Here is a 13,887-nt window from a genome sequence, read left to right as displayed (position 1 = left end):
TCAAACATCACAGTTCTTCGTCTTGTATCATAAATAAATGTAACGTCATTCTCTGACATGGCTATTGTAATGTGACTGTTATCGTTGGCTTGCAAATAAGTTTTAAGTTTTGACACCAGTGGGGTTGTCTTAAAGTTAAGACACTTTTTAGGATTTTTTTGTCATGTTGGGATGCTTCTGTAATACCCCTTTCCTATCTGTAGTTAAGATAATCCATCCATCCATTTTCTGTACGGCTTATCCAACAGGGTGTGTGCAGAGTGTGCATGTTCTCCCTGTGCTGCTGGGGTTTCCTTCTCCAGTCCAAAGACATGCATGCTAGGCTGATTGGCATGTCCAAAGTGTCCGTAGTGTAAGAATGGGTGTGTGAATGTGTATGTGAGTGTGCCCTACAATGGACCGGCACCCAGTCCAGGGTGTAAGCCATGCTTACAAGGAAAGGTGCAGGTTAGTGTTTTTTTTTTCTTTCTTTCTTTCTTTCTGACAGTTGTACCCTTTAAATAAACCTCAATGCTGTACTATAACAATCCTATAACTTTTTCACTCTCTTTTTTGGGTTACAGTACTTTTTTGGGCTACAGTAATTGTCTACCTTACAAACTGCATATTTGTGCTAAATAAAGTATGAAAACTGGCACCCCAGTGTATTAATGTACGGGCGTCATGATTTCTTTAAAAAAAAAATAAAAAAAAAGCGACATTGGCGAGACCTAGTGAGAATATGGGTTACTGCACAAATCGTGTAATTCATCCATTTTGGGCTTCGCGCTGCTCCGTAGGAAGTGACCTTTGACCACAAACTACGTAGTTTCCCCACCCGTATCGGGATAGGTTCCGCCTCGAATATGGATACATAACAAATGCAAAAATTTTTGTTATCCTTTCAGTACTTTGTCAGCCATAATTTTATATAAATGTTCATATTTTCTGGGAATATCATTTGCATATAACATAAAAGTACGGTGACTAAAATAAATGTAGTACTACTACTAATAATAATAATATAAATAAATAAATAAATAGGCATCGTTTTTTAAACCCTATACTGGGTTTTACAGTTGCTATGGCGACGAGAACGAGCTCCGAACTGTCCAATATGCGCCCGGACCGCTAGTGGGTGTAAACCATCAGCCAATCCGAGCGCACGGAGGCGTGGCTTGTTGAATGCGGGTGGGGTTAAAAAAAGCTCTCGTGAGACACACGTGGTTTTCGTGCCCGTGAAGCAATAGCAACATGGCCAGTCTCAGCTACGAAGGCTGTAATTTCCTGAGGCAGAGGCTGGTGCTGTCCACGCTGAGTGGTAAAAGGGTGAAAATACGAAATATTCGATCCAGAGATGACAACCCCGGACTTCGCGGTGAGTTCAGTACCCGACGGGAGTGCTGTTTGTGTTGTGACGTCGTAGAAAATGTGCAGCGTCTGTGCTAGCTTAGCCTTTAGCATTGCGTAAACATCAGGAGTGGAGAGCAGTTGTGTCAGTGTTGGTTACTACTCTCCAATAATGTGAAAAATGTTTATTTCCACCGCAATAATGTCGTATTTTGGAGCATTTTCATCACTTTATCGATTATTTCTCATTATAAAGGGTAGCTTTTTTGTGTAATGAGATTCTAAGTTTAAGGAAAACTTCCCACATTACCAAAGTGTGACTGAAACTTTAAGCCAAAACACAACAACAGAAGAGTTACACACAAAACACTAAAACATGTCAAAAACGGACCACAACAGACCGAGGAGTTGGTATTGGGTTTCTTTTAAATGCCAACAACATTCTAACCTTTTTATTTTGATTTTAAAAAAAATCTACTTAAAAAAAACAAACAAACCTACAATTACTTGCATATTTGCTTATTTAAGCGTTAACTAATGTCACAAATATGTTTTGCATGTCTCTGACGTCACTAATGCGACACAGTGGCGTTAAAAATTTGCACACCCTCAGGACAAATTAAAGAAAACCAGTGTGGGGGTGAACCTCAAAATGCTCTTTCTTTTCAGATATTTTCATAAGTTTAATAATTGTGGTTTATGTACAGTTGTGTGAAAAAATAAGTACACCCCATGGAAATAATTTGGCTTTTTTTTTTTTTTTTTAATATAAACACACATTCGGACGAGCAAACATTTTTGAAATGGTGCCTTTTTAATAAAGTTGATATATTTGAAGAAAACCACAAGGAAAATGAGCTTTTTCAATCATTTATTCAAGAGAAATTTCAATAGATGTGATTCTTCTGTGGAAAAAGTAAGTACACCCTTGGCCTCAGAAGATAGTATTGCCCCCTTTATCAGAAATAACTTCTTGTAGGTGTTTTGCATAAATATTCTCCAGTCTTGCTGGAATTTTTTGACCAATCTTCCGTGCAGTATTCTTACAGTTGCAAGCTTTTTTAAGGGTTTTCTTGCACGTACTGCCCATTTCAATCCGAGCTTTGACTAGGCCATTCCGTAACCCTCCGTTTCTTCTTTTTGAGCTGTTCCTGGGTCGGTTTGTTAACGTGCTTAGGACCATTACCCTGTTGAAAGGTCCACTTTCGATTCAACTTCACCTTTCGGACGGATGGCCTCTCATAATCTTCAAGCGCTCTTTGATATGATGCAGAATTCATAGTGGATTTGAAAGTGTGATAAATGTAGGGGTGTACTTACTTTTTCCGTACTACAAAATGTCAATTTTATGTCATTTGAGAGTGTCACACCTTCATTAATTGGCACTGTTTCAAAGAGGATCAAATGTTTGATTCCCCCCCCCCCCCCCCCCCCGACATTTTCCATAGGGTGTACTTATTCAAATGCAGGTATTCTTGAATAACCTGCGTGTCTGCCCCCCCCCCCCCCCCCCAATTGTAACTGCCGTTTGTGCTTCTCTCACCTTCTTGCACAAAAGTTTTTGTAGCATTTCAGAACAAGTCTGGAGACAGAGAGTCATGGCACAACTTACTTACTCACTCACTCACTCACTCACTCACTCACTCACTTGTTTGTTTGTTTGGGTAACTAAATTGTAAAATCAAGCCACGTTGACTTTTAATGTGGCTCACCGGCAACCCGCTAACCACGGGGGGTGCAAACTTTTACCCTGGACTACATCATCAGCATGTTAATAACGGTTTCTGTCTTCTCAGATTTTGAAGCGAGTTTTATCAGGCTTCTGGACAAAGTGACCAATGGCACCAGAATCGAAATCAACCAGACAGGTAGGTCTGAACATCACCAGGCATAATTGCTCTAATCAGGAGTCTGTTTGTGACTAAAGTGGAACCTGGTGTGGTCGAACCTGGTGTAGCCCACCCTCCTCTAAGTTTGATGCATTTTGAGATGCTTTTCTCCACACCACGGTTGTAAAGAGTGGTTAGTTCAGTTAACGTTAGCCTGGTGTGTGGAGCACGAGCGTAACTTTCAGCGCTCGATACGTTACTACCTGGAGGTGCTCAAATGTCTTGGCTCAGTGATTCCTGAAGACCGATTCCGAACCACACCTTGAGGTGATTACATTTCAGTGTGGCGTGTTTTCCACATTGACGGTGAGTTTGTTGCGGAGCGGGGATGGCATGGACCACAAAAGGCCAGGATTTGTGTGCTGTTGTAATGGATCAAAGCATGGTCTCCTACTTATTTTGCACCGTTCTGTGTAAACTCTAGAGATTGCAGTGTGTGAAAATCCCAAATACTCGAACCAGTCCATCTGATATCAACAACCACGCCACGGTCAAAATCGCGAAGATCAGATTTCTTCCTCGTTTTGGGGTTGATGTAAAACAAAAGCTCTTGATCTGTAGCTGCATGATTTTATGCCCTGAGCTGCTGCCATATGATTGGCTGATTGGACCATCGTTGTTATTTCCTGCTTAGTGGAAGTAAAGATGCGAGGGTTTTATCAGGGCTTGTGTCCTCCACACAGGAACGGTGTTGTTTTATCAGCCTGGTCTGCTGTACGGCGGCTCGGTGGAGCACGAGTGTAACATTCAGCGCTCCATAGGTTACTACCTGGAGGCACTCATCATGCTGGCACCGTTCATGAAGAACCCGCTCAAAGCCGTCTTAAAGGGGGTCACGAACGACCCGACGGACCCTTCAGTGAGTAACCACGGCTAGGTTTATGTCAAAATAATTATTGTTATTGCATTATATTTAAAAGTAAATTTGGGGTTTTTTTTTTTTTTTTTTTTTTTTTGCAGGTGGATTTGCTGAAAGCCACTGCTGTTCCTCTGATGAAAAAGTTTGGTGTGGATGGGGAAGGTCTGGAACTGAAGGTACTTCTAGAGTCAATACTGTATTACATTTCTGACTATGTGGGGGGTTTTTTTTTTCTTTTTCTTTTTCTTCTTTCTCTGGAAGTGAGATATCTCTTCGCTGGATAACTTCAGCCAGAACTTTAGACTAGCTTCAAAACACTATCTAGGGCAAGATTTTTCAACCTGTAGAGCTTGAGATTACAAGATGAGGTTAAAAAAAAAAACCCAGCAAGAACAAGTGAGATAAATCTAAACCGCAGTAAACCAGTTCTTCCAGTCGCAATTAAAATACTATTTTATTATTATAGGCCTTGTATTTAAAAAGCTTCACACATTTGTTTAGTTCCCACTCAGGAGATGCAAAACTTTAGGGTGGGGTTGTCTAGTTATCTTCCCCCAACCCCCATATCCATAACGTCCCTGTTTTCTCAGGTGGTCAAGAGAGGCATGGCACCTGGAGGAGGAGGTGAAGTGCATTTTTCCTGTCCTGTACGACGAACCATCAAACCTGTTCAGCTCACCGATCCGGGCAAAATCAAGAGGATCCGAGGAACCGCGTATCCTTTGTGTCTGCTTTTTGGTTCTCCAGCGCAGATGTGCACAGCTGGTTTAGACACAAGCATAGCATCTCACCGTTTGAAGAATTTACACAATCACACAATCACACTGACTGTGTAGTACACAGTTATAGAAGGGATTTAAAAAAAAAAAAAATTTGCATATATAATCTTGTCACCCAGATGGATTGAGGATGGATTCTCTTGACCAATCTGGTTCCTCTCATAGTTTCTTCGTCATATCATCTTAGGGAGTTTGTCCTTGCCTCCATCGCCTCTGGCTTGCTCGTTAGGGATAAATCCATACTTTAAAAAAAATAAATAAATCTTTCCTGAATTAATATTTTTCTGTAAAACTGCTTTGGGACAATGTCCATTGTTAAATGCGCTATACAAATAAAACTGAATTAAACAGAATATTGGGTTGGGATTTACAGTCGGCCCTCCACATTCGCAAGGGTTAGTGGCGCAGGACCAGAAAATATTTTTAACCCCCATATTTATCGCGCAAAAAAGTAAAACAGCACGCTGTACTACAAAACCTGCCGTGATGGCAGGCAACCGCAGCAGCTGACTTCTCTGTACGACGCATATCTAATCATTCGACATTTCCTTGTAAGGTCTTCACTTTCTTTTGCTTCTTGGGAGCACTTTCGGGAACACTTTCAGAAGCGCTGCTCTTTTGACTCAAGATTACGTCGATATTTTCTTAAGTTTTAAAGATGCAAAACGTTGAGAGAAATGCATGGTACACCGCACACTGAGAGACAAAACAGGCGAGTGAGGCTGGCTAGTACTGAGACAAAGAGCGTGGCGTCCACAAACAAAACAAAACAAAACCCAGCATAGTCCACAGTTCTTCAGAGCACTGAAACGTTTTTACAAAATGTAAAAAAAAAAAAAAAAACACAACCTTTTCTAATGAATTTGTGTATATATTTATGGTAGTAAATGATAAATAGGTTAATAATATATATATTTTCTGCATTTACGACTTACTAAAGTTTTCAATAAAATATTTTATTTATTGACGGTAAATAATCAAATCTGCAAAAGTTAAACCCGCGAATGTGGCGAGCTGACTGTATATTGCTAATTATGATTGTGCTTTGCCTTGGGGCTGGATTATAAAATCTAAATGGCAAAGGTTTGATGTGGAGTGGCGTTATTTGAACCAAAATGATTTGCTCGATTGTCCGTAATATCTTTATCCGTCATTTTGTCCGTAACTTTTTATTCGCTTCCTTGACCTTCACGTCAGCTACTCGGTGCGTACGTCTCCGCAGATGGCCAACAGGATCGTAGACTCGGCCCGGAGCATCCTAAACAAATTCATTCCAGACATTTACATCTACACAGACCACATGAAGGGAGCCAGTTCGGGCAAGTAAGCACTCGTCTTGTTTGTTTTTCTGCCGTTAGATGGCAATGATGATGCTGATGATTCAGGGACTGTAATATGCAAGCGTCTTTATGCAATACTGATTTAAATTCTTCAATAAATGCATTCAGTATTCAGGTTTTATTAGTTGAACGTACTGTGAACAATAGCACAACAATAAACTAATTGTTTCTCACAATGCGCTCGACAGACCTAGTTTTAACCCTTATGTATCTAAGTATCTGCCTACTTACAAGCTCAAATATTTTTACCCTCTTTACTATCCAGACCTCTTTGACATCCTGTATTGGTCACATGCCGTGTTTAAACGGTTCATTTCTATTATTTTCATGTTAAGGTCTCCAGGTTTTGGTTTAGTTCTTGTGGCAGAGACGATAAACGGGACATTTCTGAGTGCAGAGATGGCATCGACCCAACAGGGACAGGGAGATCCAATCCTTCCTGAAGAAATGGGCAAGAAATGTGCCCGACTTCTGCTGGAAGAGATCTACAGGGTGGGTATTACTTATTCTAGATTTAGCCTTAAATTTGGTAAGGTCATTTAAGTCTAATCGGTGGTATTTCGCACATCACGGATTCCTCTGCTAGTACAAAAATATTTAATAAAGAGTAGAATACGATTGCGCATGCTGTTGTAGGAAAATAATCACAAGAAACATCAACGATTACGTGTGTTTTTAAAAACATGATGAGTCTGCCATACTAGCTCATAGCACAGACAAAAACTCTGAGAGCCATTAGCGCAAGAAACGAGTTCATGAGGTTCTGCTTTTTCATATTACCACATACAGACACAGGAAGTGTTCATCTGTGTCACATACACTCTCTCAAGGCCATGTGAGTTGGGTTAGTGACATGAATCTGGTGATTTTCATTTTTTTTTCTCTTTTAATGCGAATGTTAAGCTCGAGCAGCTTCTCATTGGTTGAACGCGGAGACGTGGGGTTATGGGCCGAGTCCTCCACTGACAAAGATGGTTAATATTTGAAATGACAGGATCTCAGTCACGCTCCGGGACCACCAGTCTAGCGCGTGTATGAGTGACCGTGCGTGTTTGCTTTACGGTTAATCAGTGCCCTACGGTCAGTCCTTGTAGTAAACAGCTTTTGGACACGGACGCACTCGCACGCTTGCATGTGCATTAGGACATGTGCTTGGCTTTTTAACGGAACGGCTAATATAAATTGGGAGATTTTGTGTAAGTTATCTTTTTCTTTTTTCTTTCTAGATGTGAGCTAAACATCTGAATGAAGGCATTTCTGGGTTGTTGGTTTTTTTGAGAATCGTACTACATTAGAAGCTCTTCGATTGTATATATTTTTTTTTTTACCTGTTTGCGAGTCTTGAGCATTCACTTGGAATATGTTATTAAAAACCCGCAGCAAAAAGGCCCTTTAATCAATTTTGAGGTTCTGTTTTGAATCGAAATCCACAGATTTTGAATATATAATTAAGGTCGAGGAGTTGTTTAAATGTATCCAAATGATATTACAGAGAACAAGAAGAACGTCGCCTACTATAAGGACAGGGGTCTGTTTCAATGAATGGAAGGTCCAATACAGGGGGAAAAGCCCAGGATCGAAACTAAAGAGACGGTAATATATAAGCAGCGTGATTGCGTAATACCTTCATAATGGCCCGCTTTCTGAAGTGCTCATTAGTGGGTTTTTAGTACATTTAATGGTCCTGTGGTTTGTTTTACTGGAAGATCCCTTAAAGATTCAACAGAGAACCTTATAACAGAAGGTTTTCCTTTTAGATTCAAGATTTTTATTTGTCACACACAGTCATACGGCGTACATGACTTGCAGTGAAATGAAAACCCAGCCTACTCCTCTTTACACTGGGCATGTAAATACTATGTTTAGGAATCATTTCGAAATACGATGGTACAACATTTACAAGGCCGTCCAAAGAATCCTTCAGGATGTGTTTTATTCCAACAGTATAGGTTACTGCTGTTCCATTTGGGAAAACGGTTTCCTGCTCAAAGAAAGCGATTTCTGTGTTCAATCTGACTCGCATTGCATTCTGGGAATAAAATCATGAAAATAAATGCACCTTTTCTAAAAATAAATAAATAAATAAAAATTGTTAGTCTTAGGTTATGTGGAGCTTCTGCTATACAAGAGCTGCTGTTATCGAAGATTATGCAACACCTTCTGACCAGTCAGATTTGAGAATTATACAGCGCCGTGGTAAAGTATGATAAAATATTTTCTAATAGTTTATAAGCCCACTTTTTACCTTTATGACTACCTACATGTTCTTTCATATCCTTTGAAAAGGTTTTTAGATATTAAGGTTTGCAAATATTGGCACCCCCTGTAGCATTTTTGTTCATTCACTCACTCCAGTCTTTTGGGTTTTGTTGTTTTTTGGGGGGGTTTTTCCTTATTGAGGATGTGCTGCGTTATTTCGCCACTTTCTAAATGACGCAGGTTGATGTTTGCCCTTATCATGTTTGTGAACGTGCTGGCAGTGTTATCTTTTTTTTTTCCCTTCTCCTCCAGATCCAGTCAGTTTGTGTTTAACTGCACTTATCTGCATCCTGTTTGTCTTTCCATTCTTACCACTCAGGTAGTTCTCAGCTATCTGGTTCTGGCATATTGCTGTCACTGAAATTTTTTTTGTATCCCCCCGGAACCATTCAGACAGTCCCATGCTGTCGTGATGCAGACTCTATAACGGTGCTCGTTGTGACGGGCGACTAATTGAATTTTAGTATGGCCGAATTCAGTAAATTCTCTCCATCGCACAGCGAGTGAATCACGGTTAAGGTTAAGAGTAACCGAGGTTAAGAATGTATTTAAAAGAACATCATGTTGTACTCTATGTATTTTGTGCGTAACTGTAGGGAGGAGGGATCTTGTAACTCAGGATCTTTGGGACTTTTCCACCGTCCTGTTTCGACGTGACCTGTGCTCTGGTGTGCCTCATCAGCATAATGCTGTGGTGTTATTGGATCTTAAGGACCAGTTCTTGGATATTTGTAATACAGTTGAGGAGTTTTCAGTTCAGTTGGTGTTCGCTGAAGTGAAAAGCAGACAATAGGAAGGAGCACTGGAGCAGTGTGTAGTTTTCTAGTATATAGCGGAGCAAGGTAGTGTAATATCTTTGTTTGCTGAGGTAAGTTCATTTATCACTCTGGGTACAGTACAGTCTTCGGAGCATTTACAAGAGAAATGTATCGACGAAATTATAATCACTTCAGTGGAAAAAGTTCGTCCCCTGTGAGAGCTTCTGCGTTTGTAAACTTACGTATAATTCGTGCCTCCGTCGGTCAGCTTCAAATCGTACGTATAATTAGCGTTAAGTTACTGCATATTTCATATAAAGGTGACAGTCAAGTTTAAATCCGTTATTTGTTTCAGTAGATACGAATTTAGTGAAAGAAACTGATCTATAAATTAAGACGAATAAGATTAGCCATTCGGTTAGAACTAGAAGTAATAGCACCCTTTAAAAGGAGGGGAGATATTAGTGCGTGTCTGTGGTAGCCGACGCTCTGCGGTGGCTGAGCTGCATTAATGAAAGATTCAGTGCACTTGATGTTATTCTGAATCCTACTTTAACAATCATACTTTAAACTGATGATAATACAGAGATATTGAGAACACCTAAACACTTAAATGCTTCCAACTCCAAGAGACAAACCATGTATCTTCAAATCCATATCTTTGCGGTAAAATAAAGTAGATTATTATTTGATTTCTTAAATTCTCAGGTTTTTAGTCAGTAAATCAGTCTATAGTGCATTATTCAGTAACTTTTTAAGAATTTTTTTTTGTTCTTTTGTTTAGTAACTATAATGAATTAAGGTATGCAGTTATAAGACAGGTCCTGGGGAATCATAAATGATTAAAAATGTTGGTTATAGATCTTTTTATAATTTGGTTTATTACAGTTTTCAGCGTTATGTGAATATTTTTGGGATGTTTTTCTCCAGTGTTTTGGGGTTTTGTTTGTTTTTTTTTTGTTTTTTTTCCCTTCCTTCCTTCACTGAGGCAGTCAGTCATCAGAATTCTGTTTTCTGAGTTGTTCAACAACGGAGCCTCAGTTCCTTTATACGATTACATTGATTGAATCTGTTATGTGCAGATGTCTGTGCAGAAACTCTAAGCGGGACACGTGAGCAGTCACGGATAGATGAGTCGCAGTGGCCTAACACTAGACTTGAATGTTTGTAGCAATGGGGAAAATGCTGTTGCTAATGAGTCCAACATTACTCCACCTATTAGAGTAGGGAGTCGAGAATAGTGTCACTTGCTAACGAACAAGGTCACAGGGTTCTCTCTTATGGGCATGCACTGTCTGGCTTTAAAGTTCTGGCATGACACCTTGATAGTGAAAATGCATGGACTTTGCTGTAATATTCATACAAATTGCTACAAAACCATGGATTTGCTTGCAGTTGAAAAGGGATTAGCACCTAAAGTTGTTCGAATTGATATTTTGCTGAAATGTTCAATGGAATTTACTGGAGCCAGTTGTTTTTGCTGCTTTCTGGTAGCATATCAAATAAAAAAACTGTTTAAAAAAAAAAAAAAAAAAAAAAAAAAAAAAAAAAAATTCAAGTCACTTGCTTCTATCTGAAGTTTTTCTACTTCTGTGTATTACTAGAACGAATAGAATACATATTTTCCGAAGCATGTGTCATGTAATGAAACGACTGCTGTTTCTAACCAGCCTGTCATCATTTCCAGGGTGGCTGTGTGGATTCGACCAATCAGAGCTTGGCTCTCTTGTACATGACACTCGGCCAGCAAGATGTGTCCAAAACTCTTCTAGGTCCCCTTTCTCCATATACGTAAGTCTTGTTTTCTCCCCTTTGTTTCTCCCCCGCTGTATTTTGACCTGAATATCTTGCTCGTCGAAGGCAAACATGTCGTAAACATCACCTTACTCAGAAAAAGGGCCCACGTTTCCCACCAACCTTTCCCCACCCGATCGTATAAACTCATCATAATTGTCAGTATCTCTAGTTGGGGAATTAAAGTGCTGAGTAATAAACATGGAACGATTTATTTATTAAGGTTGTACTTTATAGAAATTCGAGGTACCGTTTTTTTTGTTTTTTTTTTTTTTTTTTTCCGTAAAACTAAATTGAAAATGAAATGAAGCAGTTAATTAAATAAGTAGGGGAATAAAAGTAGCATAAAAGGGAAATTCCTGTCTCAGACCCACTTGCATGGACTACAAAAGGCATTACACTTCTTTAATTTGGGCAAATTATTAAGTAATCATCAGCCTTGATTTTGTATAATAGTTCGTTATGATTTGATCATTTTTTTTAGGTTTCATGTCGCTCATGTTTGTCCAGTGAGGGGTTTTCCTGGATGCTGGATCGAGCTCTGCAGACTGTGAACTGTCCATTTTCAGTTATCATGGTACCGGTGCTGTGTCCTAATCAAGTACAGTACTATGATAACTGAAGATTGGCAGTGCCAACACAATGCTTCCTGTATCGGCGAGTGAGATCCTCACAGAGAAGTTCAAGCTGCTCTGGCGTCTCCCGTGTCATATTTTTATTTTTTTCCCCCCATTTATTTCGATCATATTGAAACACATTCACGACCGTCGACGTCATCTCGTAGCTAGCCGACTAGCCAAGCCACGGCGTCTTTTCCACAGCTGCATCGTACACCCGTGGTGTTGCATTCTGGGACTTTGAGGCTAACGTTTGCACCAACATCTGTGTGGAATTTAAATCCATGCCAGAAGTATCAAACGCAACTTTTCAGGAAATTAACAAACACTCCGAATCTGAAAGCGGTGAACTCGGTGGCAAACGTTTAACATGGTATCCAAATAAACAGCATTCTTTAAGTTTTGCAGGTCTTGTTTTCACTGATCATGGTTTATGAATGCGCTGCCAGAGTTTTTGTTTACGCTTTCGAAGTTTTCGTTTAGCTCCAAGTTTACGCTCTCTATTCTGGCACGAATGCCGATCCCAATCTCTCCCGTTCCCCGTCACAAATGTCTGGAGTTATATTTTACCTTCATGTCCGCCCCTCCCACCCATGTTGTGCACACAGTGTCTCGGGTCACGGTCATTCCTGACGTAGAGAGCTCGTCCTGGCCAAACGATCCCTGTCCCTAATTCATGACCATACAAGCGACTGTCTGCAGGTCTGTGACGTCTGGATGAAAAACAGACTGCTGCATTACACTTTTTGTTTGTTTTTTGTTTGTTTTTTGTTTGAGCTGTAAAGAGCAACGACTGTATGGTTATCGTGATCGATATCGATAACTGAACAGGGTGTGTATAAAAACTCAATTTATATGCACGTTATATGTAAAATTACACACGTGCGAGGCGTAGCGTCATTTATTAGGGGGAGTTCATTAGGGTTGGGTAGCATTTCATATTTATGCGACTTTCAGGAACAAGGACATGAAATACACACGTTATTCATCACTATAATGCCTTTACTCGTATTCTGCTATTACAGACGTTAAAGGCCACAGAGTGAATAACTGCACAAAAAAATATTATTTTCAAGTAAATGAATAGCTGTAACATGAACTGCCTTTTTTTTCCTCACAGGACCATTTTATTGCACAAGGAGCACACTGATCAGACTTTCAGTTAGTGAAAGTAATCAGGCGTGGCCGTTATTCTTGTATTTTAATAATATATTGATGGGATAAAGATTTTTCATGTAGATTGGTAACAGTCTGTTTACTCTGTAACAGTTGAGCTACTGGTCAACATGGCTACCTTTTGTGTCTTGCAGGATCGAGTTCCTTCGGCACATCCGGGACTTCTTTCAGATCATGTTCAAGATCGAGCAGCAGAAAGGAGACGAAGACGAGCGGAAAGGAGGAGAGAAAGTGCTGATGACCTGCGTAGGCGCCGGTTACACGAACATCAGCAAGACGCTCAAATAGACTCCACTCGTAACTCGCACCACAGCTGTGTCTCGAACTGCGTACCTCACACACACACACATGCGCTTTTGGTTCAAGTGCTTTGTTCAGACAAGATCTAGTGTATTATTAATGCCTGGTGATGTACTAGTACGACGTGAGGTAAAACATTTGCTACAGAACGTTTGTTCTTTTTATTAAGAACTTGCTGTCCTACAACATTATGTAGTGTACGAAGGTTATAGTGTAAGGTAATGTGATTCGAGACATGGCCCCAAATGTTGTTGTTTTTTTATTATTATTATTATTATTATTATTATTATTATTATTATTATTATTATTATTATTATTTTAGGTCGCTTGTTAATGAGAAAATGTACAGTTTGTGAAGATACCTTTTTTTTTTTTTTTTTTTTTTTTTACAAACAAAAAAATAATCTCATAAATGTTTTCATCTTGTGTGTGTTCAAATGTCTCACTTCAACTCTCTGAACATTCATTACATTTAAGCTGATGGGACGACTGTTTATAGTTAACAGACGTGTCAGGCCACGTCACACCACCCTGTATTGAATTATTTTCCTATAACATCATGCCCCATTGCTCACGAGACAAGATGTGGAAGAAACCTTGAGAGGAAGCAGGCTCCAACGGACTGTTGTGGTGTCACTCTGGATCAACTGCCACTTGTAGAGATGCAAGATGCCACTTCTTTTTTTTTTTTTTTTTTTTGCGTATGAGCTGATACCCATCCTACTTGAAGTAATCGTTTCTTTTTAATTGAAGCACTTACAGAATAAGTAATGACAAAATACATAGC

The 13,887-nt window shown here is 39.7% G+C and overlaps 1 protein-coding gene across 1 annotated transcript; it reads left to right on the top strand.

Annotated features, from left to right (window-relative positions):
• The first annotated feature begins 1,195 nt into the window (after nucleotides 1-1,195).
• rcl1 (RNA terminal phosphate cyclase-like 1) lies at nucleotides 1,196-13,088 on the top strand. The gene is made up of 9 exons (XM_053618033.1): nucleotides 1,196-1,357; nucleotides 3,126-3,197; nucleotides 3,902-4,077; nucleotides 4,179-4,253; nucleotides 4,668-4,792; nucleotides 6,054-6,179; nucleotides 6,532-6,688; nucleotides 10,901-11,004; nucleotides 12,935-13,088. The coding sequence occupies exons 1-9, from the start codon at nucleotides 1,234-1,236 to the stop codon at nucleotides 13,086-13,088; spliced, it is 1,113 nt and encodes a 370-aa protein (XP_053474008.1). The 5' UTR covers nucleotides 1,196-1,233.
• The last annotated feature ends 799 nt before the right edge of the window (nucleotides 13,089-13,887 follow it).

The sequence above is a fragment of the Ictalurus furcatus genome, chromosome 28, assembly GCF_023375685.1.
Source record: "Ictalurus furcatus strain D&B chromosome 28, Billie_1.0, whole genome shotgun sequence".
Taxonomy (NCBI): Eukaryota; Metazoa; Chordata; class Actinopteri; order Siluriformes; family Ictaluridae; genus Ictalurus; species Ictalurus furcatus.
This window is presented reverse-complemented; position numbering and strand designations above follow the sequence as displayed.